The following is an 11,039-nucleotide window of genomic DNA, read 5'->3' as shown; positions in this document are numbered from 1 at the left end:
CCATTGAGTTGAGTTGGATTCTGATGAGTTGGGTTCCGATGAGTTGTCCAAGGCTTGAATTGTATCCAGTTGGGTGTGAGGCTTGTCAGCTCCAACTGTGTGGTGTGGGTTAGTCTTCTTTTAAAGAGTACACACAAGGGCTGGAGATACCTACGGCATTATTGTTCGGAATATAAGAGTCTGCTCTACTGCCCGTATATATAGGCTTAGCTACAGTATCAAATCACCCTGGAGTCCTGGCGCCTGGAGGTTGCCCATTCCCACCTTCCAGAGTCCCTTTTCCCCACCTCGGGGCAATTGAGTTTTATGGCTGGTTCGTATGTCCTGTCCTCCCTTTTGGCCCATGGTCATGTGCTCTGTGTCAGCGCTTTGTGTCCGGAGATGGCATGAGATGGGGATCACAACATGAAGCGAGGAACCAACAAGGCGTCTCTCACTGGCAAGATGGAACGAGGGTCCAGTAAGGCATATCCGAATAACCATGGACAATAAAGTGTGCAGGTGGGACCCCATAAGCTCTACAGCCTGAGACGGAGAATGTTTTGAAACCATGCCATAAGAACGGAAGGAACAGCACGTTCCCTGAAAGAAGGACTAAATCAAATGCCTCAAAGATTCAGCACGCTTTCTGGACCTGTGGCTACGGAGCGTCCACACCTGTCGGGAGAACCTGATCACCTCTTCCGGGCAGGGTCTGTGAGTGTGAGTATGGATGTATGCATGTGCGTGTGGGTGAGAGCTCTCTCCAGATGTGATTTTGATATGATTCTGATGTGATTATCAATAAATGTTACATGAAAAGTGTTAAAACCAAATTTGGTCTCTAAAAGCGCCTCACGGATCCCTCTGCTGCTGCTCAGTCGTTTAGTCGTCTCCGACTCTTCGTGACCTCATGGACCAGTCCAGGCCAGAGCTCCCTGTCGGCCGTCACCGCCCCCAGTTCCTTCAAGGTCAAGCCAGTCACTTCAAGGATACCGTCCATCCCTCTTGCCCTTGGTCAGCCTCTCTTCCTTTTTCCTTCCCTTTTCCCCAGCATCATTCTCTCCTCCATACTTTCCTGTCTTCTCATGACGTGGCCAAAGGGCTTCATCTTTGCCTCTCATCTCCTTCCCTCCAGTGAGCAGTCAGTCGGGCCTTCTTTCCTGGCGGATGGACTGGTCGGATCTTCTCGCGGTCCAAGGCACTCTCAGGACTTTCCTCCAACACCACAGTTCCAAAGCTCAGCCTTCCTTATGGCCCAGCTCTCTCTCGCATCCATAGGTCACTACTGGGAATACCACTGCCTTAGCTACGTGGACTTTCGTTGCCAGTGTGATGCCTCTACGTAAAGGGAAAGGTTTTCCCCTTATGTTAAGTCCGGTCGTGTCTGACTCTGGGGGTTGGTGCTCATCTCCATTTCTAAGCCGAAGAGCCAACGTTCGTAGACGCCTCCAAGGTCCTGTGGTCACTGGCATGACTGCATGGAGCACCAATGTTACATTCCTGCCGGAACGATACCTATTGATCTACTCACATTTGCATGTTTCCGAACTGCTAGGTTGGCAGAAGCTGGGGCTGGAATGGTCACTACCCTCACCCAAACCCCTCCAGTCATCAAATCTCGGCCTATCAGGTCTGTGTGCCAAGTTGGGCCCAGATCCCTCCGTGTTTGGGTTCACGGTGCTCTCTGGATGGAGGTGAACTACAACTCCCCCAAATCAAGGTGAATTCCCCCCAAAGGCCTCCAGTATTTTTGCTGGTCACGGGGGTTCTGTGGGCCAAGTGAGTTCCAGGTCCATCGTTGGTGGAGTTCAGAGTGCTCATTGGTTGCAGGTGAACTGTACATCCCAGTCCCTACAACTCATAGAAATTCTCCCCAGACGCCCCCCTCTAGTATGTTCTGCTGCTGACCAGTTCCTCTGTTTGCTGTGCGCCATAGAAAAGGATAGGACGTAGAAGGGAATTGGCATGGCCCCGCCCACTGCCTCTCCCTTAACCCTTTCCTATTCTTTCCTGTGGCACACAGCAACTGGAGATTGAGGTTTGGGGAGTCCTGACCCTGACTGAGAGGAGTCGTAGGGAGTGGAACGTATAGTTCTGCTGCAATCCAAGAGCCCTGTGAACGCCAACAACGAAGGGCCTGGGACTCACTTGGCACACAGACCCAACACGGCCACCTTGGCATCCCGGGCCGGGCTGTGGTGCAGCCGGTTAGTAGCCATCTGCAATAAATCACGACTGACTGAGAGGTTGTGGGATCGAAGGCCGCGTCAGATTGAGTTCCCGACCATTAAGAGCCTGGCTCGCTGCTCACGTAAGCAGCTTGAAAGACAGTTGCATCTGTGGAGTAGGGCCCGGGCTGTGGCGCAGGCTGGTGAGCAGCCAGCTGCAACAAATCACTCTGACCAAGAGGTCATGAGTTCGAGGCCAGCTCGGAGCCTGCGTTTGTCTTTGTTCTATGTCAAGGCATTGAATGTTTGCCTTATATGTGTCATGTGATCCCTTCGGGGTGAGAAGGGCGGAATATAAATACTGTAAATAAATACATAAATAAATAAATGCATTCTAGGTACCGCTTTAACATGGCTGTTCTGTTGTGCTTTTGAGTAGACAAGTCTGTTATAACCTGGTCCATGTCTACACTGAAACTTGCCCTGCTCACTTTTGAGTTTGATTCCCGTTCAGATTCATCTTCCTTACCGGTTGTATCTATTTGATGTATGTCCTATTTGTAAATGGACACTCCCTAAATCAGTTTTAATTATCGCCCAGATGTGATCCTATATTGGACCTTTAATGCCCGGATGATTGTTTAACATTTTAACTTTGTCGATTTTAACTATGACCTGTTTAAATTGTTTTTAAATTGTGTTGTCTGATGTCTAAAGTGTTATTTTATGATTTTATGTGATTATTTTGGGCTTGTTCCCCGTGTGAGCCGCCCCGAGTCCCCTGCTGGGGAGATGGAGGCAGCATACAAAAATAAATTTATTATTATTATTATTATTATTATTATTGACACAACAACATTGTATGACACAGCAAAAAAGATAGATATGCTGGATTTCGTGTCACAAAATCCACAAGTCAAACACTTCCCAAGTGTCTAGGACTGTGTGATGTATTTTCGGATGATGCGTGTAGATCCCAGTAGGGTGGCCTTTTGCAGTTGGCAGATCGTAATTTTGTCAATGTCTATTGTTTCCAAATGCGGGCTGAGATCTTTTGGCACGGCACCCATTGTGCCCATCACCACTGGGACCACCTGCACTGGTTTTTGCCAGAGTCTTTGAAGTTCAATCTTGAGGTCCTGAGAGCGGCTGAGTTTTTCCTGTTGTTTTTCATCAATGCGACTGTCACCTGGGATGGCGACATCAATGATCCAAACTTTTTTCCTTTCCACAACTGTGATGTCTGGTGTGTTGTGTTCCAGAACTTTGTCAGTCTGGATTCGGAAGTCCCACAGTATCTTTGCGTGCTCATTTTCCAATACTTTTGCAGGTTTGTGATCCCACCAGTTCTTTGCTGCTGGGAGCTGGTACTTGAGGCATAAGTTCCAAGTTTTAGTCAATTGTTATGTTTTGTTTTTGTTTATAATTCTTATAGCATTTTATAGTGTTTTCAGTGTTTTATTGTACAATGTTTTATGCTGATTTTATATTGGAAACCGCCCTGAGTCGCTTTCGGGAGAGAGGGCGGTATACAAATAAACTTTTACTTACCCTGTTTCCCTGAAAATAAGACATCCCCAGAAAATAAGACCTAGTAGAGGTTCTGCTGAATTGCTAAATATAAGGCCTCCCCCAAAAGACCTAGCAAAGTTTTTGTTTGGAAGCATGCAGGATCGGTAAATGTACATACCATAGATTGTTGTACATGGAAATAAAGGTAGTAACAAGAAATAATAATAATAATAATAATAATAATAATAATAATAATAATATAATAACTTTATTCTTGTATCCCACCTCCATCTCCCAGAAGGGACTCAGGGCAGCTTACACAGGGACAAGCCAAACAACAACATAAATTTACATACAAGCAGAAATTTAAAACAGTAATTTAAAAACAGCGTAGCAATAAAATATAATATAGAAATTCTTGAAAGGACTCACAGTTTGGTTATGCTGGTTTGTGATGACAACTACTGTACAGTAGATAATAAATTTTCATTTTTTAAAAATTCAACCATAAATGTGAACTCTTCTTTGTGGAAAAATAAGGCATCCCCTGAAAATAAGACCTAGCGCATCTTTGGGAGCAAAAATTAATATAAGACACTGTCTTATTTTCGGGGTAAACAGGGTACTACTTACTTACTTACTTCCAATGAATCATTTGGGCCACATAGTTGTGCCTCTGTTTGTAGCCTGTCTGTGCGATTTTCTTACAGCAGCTGAGGATATGATCAATGGTTTCATCAGCTTCCTTGCACAGTCTGCATTTTGGGTCATCAGCTGATTTTTCGATCTTGGCCTGAATGGCCTTTGTTCTGATGTCTTGCTCCTGGGCTGCAAGGATCAGGCCTTCTGTCTCCTTCTTCAGGGTCCCCTTCGTGAGCCAGAGCCAGGCCTTCTCTTTGTCAGCTTTTCCTTCAGTTTTGTCAAGGAACTTTCCATGCAATGTTTTGTTGTGCAAACTGTCAGCTCTAGTTTGTAGTGCGGTTTTCTTGTACTGGTTTTTTGTCTGCTGTGCTTTGAGGAGTTTCTGATTTTTGACTTCAATCAAAGCAGGTTCTTCACTTTGCTTGACATATTCTGCCAGGGCATGTTCTTCTTCTTTGACTGCTTGTTTTACTTGCAAGAGTCCTCTGCCCCCTGATCTTCGAGGCAGATATAGCCGGTCAACATCACTGCGAGGGTGCAGTGAATGATGAATGGTCATGAGTTTTCTTGTTTTTCTGTCCAAATTGTCCAGTTCCGCCTGTGTCCAATTTATAATGCCAGCAGTATATCTTATGACAGGTATGGCCCAGGTGTTTGTGGCCTTGATGGTGTTGCCTCCATTGAGCTTGCTTTTGAGAATTTTTCTGACCCTTTCTGTGTATTCTTTACTGACCACAGTCTTCACATGTTCATGCTTGATGTTGTTCAGCTGTAATATGCCCAGATATTTATAGGCCTCTGGCTGGTGACACTTTATTGTTTTGCCATTAGGCATATTCATGCCCTCACTTTCAATGATTTTTCCCTTCTTCAATGCCACTGTCGAACATTTGTCCAAACCAAGCTCCATGCTGATATCAGTGCTAAAAATTCGGACAGTGTTAGTCAGAGACTGGATTTCAGTTTCTGTTCTCCCATACAGCTTCATTATTATTATTATTATTATTATTATTATTATTATTATTATTATTATATAATTATATTATGATAATGGATTTCCTGTCCTGCCCCTCCTCTGGTCCTGCCCACCAGCTGAGCTCTCCCTCCCTCCCCCTCCCTTCCTGGATGGCTGTTCCGTGCCTGCAGGGGGCGCCATGGAGACCCTTGTGATGTGCTGCAGCATCTCCCTCTGAAGGCCATTCCCTTCGGAAGCTCACTTTCCCGTTTACAGCAGGAAGGCAGGCAGTCGGTGTCTCTCTCCCCTGATTCATGCTCCTTGCCCTTTGCTTTTGCAGCCTGTCGCTGTGTCGCCCGGTTGGGTCCACATCCCGGTGAGTCTTCTTCGCTCCTCGTGTGGGGAGGAGGGGAGGAGCAGAGGGACCTAGACGGGGGGAGGGTGTCCCTCTTGGTTCTCTTGGACCCCTCAGCTGCCTTATTTATTTCGTGTCAAAAGCATTGCATAATAGATAAATTTAACAGTGATAAAATAAAGGAAATCACAAGCAGCTAAATAGTTTTAGACCAAAAGTGGGCGACAGTGCCTGCATTGTTGATAGCTTTAAACAACTCCTCCTCTGTCCATGAGGCAGGGCATTGTGGGCAAGCATATACAGAGTTGTTTGTTCTGCTCCACAGTCACACAAGGGGGAGGATTCCTCCAGGGAGTGCCACCTTGCCAGGTTCCCTTTAGATCTGCCCACTCCGCTTCTGAGTCTGTTCAGGGACTTCCAAGTTGCCCATTCTTGGTTTGGCCCTGGAGGAAGGAATACCCTCGTGGGGGGCCATCCAGTTGGCATTGCCTGGTTTAGCTGCCCAGAGGGACACCCTTGCTGTTGCTGGAGGAACATCGAGAGGAGTGGTGGTTCTCATGAAGCCCTTCCTTGACTTGAGTCTGGTGGGAGGAGGCTGATAGTCATGCAGTGGGTGGCTTTCACAATGTTCGACCTTATTTCTCTCACCGTTAGCAGCAACTTCCCATCGCACGTCAGGAGGGGCAATGCCAGGTGTAGAGTTTAACATCAGGTGTAGGTTTAAGGCCTCCTGTGATGATTCTGCATGTTTCGTTCAGTGCCTTGTCCACCTGCTTCGCATGGGCAGACTTGTGCCAGACAGGACAGGCTCACTCAGCAGTTGAGAAAGACAAGGCCAGGGCTGATGTTCTTATTACTTGTGGGTCTGCACCCCATGCGCTGCCAGTAAGTTTCCGCAGGATGTTGTTGCGTGCAGCTACTTTGTGCTTGGTGTTCATGCAGTGTTTCCTATATGTTAGTGTTCGATCTAAGGCGACACCAAGATATTTAGGATGGAAACAGTGTTCGAGCTCTTGGCCTTCAATACTGTAGACCACGGTCTCCTTCTGGGATGCCTCGTGGGAATGGGACTTGGGGGCACCGTCTAGCAGTGGCTCTGGTCCTTCCTGGAGGTATTTTGGGGGGGCACCTTCTCGGCCCCCCAGGCATTGCGTTGTGGGGTTTTGCAGGGTTCACTATCAATGACATGGCTTTTTGGGGGCTGATGACCCCTTTGGCCTTGCTTTGTAGGGACAAAGGGGACTCTGAGAGGCGCCCGATGTGGGTGCTGGGGGACACCTGCTCGGACCTTTGGCCTTTGGCTTGTGGGGTGCCGCAAGGCTCTATTCCTTCCCCCATGCTATTGAACACGGACATGAAACCTCTGGGTGAGCTCATCCAGAGCTTTGGAATTTGGTGCCATCTGTGGGAATGTTTTCATGGGAGCATTGGGTAAGTATTACTTATTCTATTGTATCTTATCTTATTTATGGATGACACCTCTTGGTCCGTTATGAACCAAAAGGGTTCCTGTTCTTTTGATGGATGCAGAGTGTTTAGGGAATCGCGATGGATCAATGAGGCTCAGAGACCAAATTTGGTTTTAACACTTTCATTGTAACATTTATTGATAATCACATCACAATCATATCAAAATCACATCCCGAGAGAGCTCTCACCCACACGCAGATCCATACATCCATATTCTCACGCACAGGCCCTGCTCGGAAGAGGTGATCACGTTCTCCCGACAGACGTGGTCTCGGCGGTTCCGGAAAGCGTGCTGGATCTTTGAGGCCCCTGCATTTGATAGTCTAAAGCAGGGGTCCCCAAACGAAGGCCCGTGGGCCAGATGCGGCCCCCAAGGTCATTGACCTGGCCCCTGCCCTGAACTTTAGACTTGGGGTTGTCCTAAGTCTGAAATGACTTGAAGGCACACAACAACAACAATCCTAATTTTGGACTATTTCATCATAGTCCAGCCCCCCCCCAATAGTCTGAAGGACCGTGAACCGGCCCCCCACTTCAAAAGTTTGAGGACCCCTGGCCTAAAGTTTCGTCCTTCTTTCGGTTCCTTCTGTTCTTACGGCCTGGTTTCAAAACATGCTCAGTCTCAGGCTGCATGACGTATGGGGTGCCAGCTGCACACTTCATTGCCCGTGGTTATTCGGATAGGCCTTCCTGGACCCTCGTTCCGTCTTGCCAGGTGAGAGACGCCTTGCTGATTCCTTGCTTCACCCGCCAAGTCCATCCCATGTCAGACTTTGCGTGGACTCCATTTTCTTTTGAGGCCTGTTTCTTCTGTTCTTCACAAGCACCCACACAAACACTCCAGTTCCTTACACACACACGCACACACCCTTGATACATCAAGACTAATTTATTGTATCCATGTCTGATTCAGTGTCAATTATATGTATATAATCAATTGTATATAGTTAACATGCATCACAATTCATAATAGTGGTTCTAAGCATTACAATTTGTTTTCAAATACAGAAAATCGATTGGTCAGCCATTTCTACCCACCCCTCCAGTTTCAGCTGTTTTGACCCTTATAAATCACCTTATTTTTTGGAAATGAAAAATTAAAAATTAAAAGTAACAATACAAGGAAGGCAGAAATAATTTATAATGCTTCAACTGAACATGAAACTAACTACTACATAAGATACAAAACTAAATCAGAAACTAACACACTAGCAAAACAGTGACCTACATAGACACACAACTGAACTAACAAACAGACAGGGATACGTGCCTAAAAGCCTCATTCTATCTGTTAATTTTTATCTCTCATTATTCTACTCACTTTAGATAATATAACAACACTTCTATTTCTGATAACACTCTTCCAATTGATACCTATTACAACTGACATTTGCCCATGTTGTTGTTGTCAGTTTGTTCATTGTGGCTAATTTGCAGGTCTTCATAAGCCATTGTTTTTGCTTTGGAATAAAACATTCCTTCTTACTTGTCAATTCTTACTTGAGTATCTCGCAGTAACTACTCATGCTTTCATTCTAATTGATCTTCCAACATTCTCAGCATATAAAACTCTAGTTTCATTTAACCCTGTTTCCTTCCAGAATGGAACATATTTTAGTTCAATCTTTCTACAATACACCACATGTGATGAAATGTCCCAACTTTGAGCTTGAATTTCCAAAATGTGCAAGAGTTGCTTTTGTACATGTTAGAATGACACTCTGGTGTCAATTAACATCTTTCTCTCCAGGGTGAATTCTATGATTTCTATGTATAACCTTATTCCATGAAAAGCTCCGTCCACACTCCATGCATTTCTACGGTTTCTCCCCAGTGTGAGTCCTTTGATGGGAACGTAAAGTTCTACTCTGAGCAAAGCTCTGTCCACACTCCAGGCATGTATAGGGTTTCTCCCCAGTGTGAGTTCTTAGATGTCTACGTAGGCCTGAACTATGAATGAAGCTCTGTCCACACTCCAGGCATGTATAGGGTTTCTCCCCAGTGTGAATCCTTTGATGTATACGTAGACCTGAACTAAGAGCAAAGCTCTGGCCACAGTCCAGGCATTTATAGGGTTTCTCCCCAGTGTGAATCCTTTGATGGGAACATAGACTTGAACTACAAATAAAGCTCTGTCCACACTCCAGGCATTTATAGGGTTTCTCCCCAGTGTGAGTCCTTTGATGTATACGTAGACCTGAACTAAGAGCAAAGCTCTGGCCACAGTCCAGGCATTTATAGGGTTTCTCCCCAGTGTGAGTCCTTTGATGTCTATGTAGGTTTGAATTATGAGAGAAGCTCTGTCCACACTCCAGGCAGTTATAGGGTTTCTCCCCAGTGTGAGTCTTTTGATGTGAACGTAGACCTGAACTACGAGCAAAGCTCTGGCCACAGTCCAGGCAGTTATAGGGTTTCTCCCCAGTGTGAGTCCTTTGATGTCTATGTAGATGTGAATTATTAGAGAATCTCTGTCCACACTCCAGGCAGTTATAGGGTTTCTCCCCAGTGTGAGTCCTTTGATGTGAACGTAGTCCTGAACTATGAGCAAAGCTCTGTCCACACTCCAGGCATTTATAAGGTTTCTCCCCAGTGTGGGTCCTTTGATGTGAACGTAGAGTTGAACAATCACTGAAGCTCTGTCCACACTCCAGGCAGTTATAGGGTTTCTCTCCAGTGTGGGTCCTTTGATGTGAACGTAGTCCTGAACTTTGAGCAAAGCTCTGCCCACACTCCAGGCAGTTATAGGGTTTCTCCCCAGTGTGAGTCCTTTGATGTTTATGTAAGCTTCCCTTCTCAGTGAAGCTCTGTCCACACTCGAGGCAGTTATAGGGTTTCTCCCCAGTGTGAGTCCTTTGATGTTTATGTAAGCTTCCCTTCTCAGTGAAGCTCTGTCCACACTCGAGGCATTTATAGGGTTTCTCCCCAGTGTGAGTCCTTTGATGTGAACGTAGGCCTGAACTATGAGCAAAGCTCTGTCCACACTCCAGGCAGTTATAGGGTTTCTCCCCAGTGTGAGTCCTTTGATGTCTCTTCAGCTTTCCATGCTGACTAAAGCTCTTTCCACATTCGATACATTTATATGCTTTCTCCTCCATGTCAACAGTGCTATGTACATTTAATTCCAATAAGGACACGTGATTCTTGTTTTTCCCTTTCTGATTACTCACAGCACTGGGTTCAAATTACAGGAAAGTAGATTCCATCTGAACATTAAGAAGAACTTCCTGACTGTAAGAGTTGTTCAGCGGTGGAACTCTCTGCCTCAAAATGTAGTGAAAGCTCCTTTGGAATCTTTTAAACAGAGGCTAGATGCTCATCTGTCAGGGGTACTTTGCGCTTTTCCTGCACGGCAGAGGCCTGGACTGGGTGCCTCATGCAGTCTCTTCCGACTCTATGGTTCTACTGTATAATCCAAAGTGAATGTAGGAATTCTGCAGGATCAGCCCCTTGAGAGGAATCCTTTTTCCTAGAGGAGTGGTTTCCTTACTGCAGTTTGGTTTCCAAGTGCCTCAATATCTACTAGAAGCTGGTTCGTTTCCCATCACGGCAGGGGTGGCTCCAGAGAACTCTCACGTCCTGGTGAAGAAAGAAGAAGCAAAAGGTTAGACATGAAGCCACATATCTCTGGCTCAAGGTAAACAAAGCGAAAAAGGAAAGAAGAAAGGAAAGATGGAAGGGAGGAAACACAGAAGGAAAGGGTAAGAGAAGGAAGGAAACACGGAAGGAGGGAACTGGACCCTTTCCCCCATATTGGAGGGCCACACCCATTTCATTGGGTCAGACCCAAACGGGGTTAAAGGAACAGAAGGAAGGCAGACAGGCAGAACTCCTTCCAACATTCAAGGGTGTAACATATTCTGGATCATGGGTTTCCATTAATTACCAGCATTGTGCTAAATGCTCAAAGGAACAAGGATTTCTTTATTGATTGTGCCGTTATCTCCCCTGCCACAGG

At 45.9% G+C, this 11,039-nt stretch overlaps 1 protein-coding gene across 1 annotated transcript; it reads right to left on the bottom strand.

The window, feature by feature from the left end:
- Positions 1 to 7,189: 7,189 nt before the first annotated feature.
- On the bottom strand, positions 7,190 to 10,666 carry LOC134294672 (zinc finger protein 135-like). The gene has a single exon (XM_062966264.1). The coding sequence runs from the start codon at positions 10,177 to 10,179 to the stop codon at positions 8,902 to 8,904; it is 1,278 nt and encodes a 425-aa protein (XP_062822334.1). The 5' UTR covers positions 10,180 to 10,666; the 3' UTR covers positions 7,190 to 8,901.
- Between the last annotated feature and the right edge of the window lie 373 nt (positions 10,667 to 11,039).

The sequence above is a fragment of the Anolis carolinensis genome, unplaced genomic scaffold (genome assembly GCF_035594765.1).
Source record: "Anolis carolinensis isolate JA03-04 unplaced genomic scaffold, rAnoCar3.1.pri scaffold_18, whole genome shotgun sequence".
Lineage (NCBI taxonomy): Eukaryota > Metazoa > Chordata > Lepidosauria > Squamata > Dactyloidae > Anolis > Anolis carolinensis.
The sequence above is the reverse complement of the archived record's forward strand: the minus strand, read 5'-3'. Positions and strand labels throughout refer to the sequence as shown.

Coding starts and splice junctions, on each gene's coding strand:
- LOC134294672 (XM_062966264.1), bottom strand. CDS start 10,179: ATGGAGGAGAAAGCATATAAATGTATCGAATGTGGAAAGAGCTTTAGT.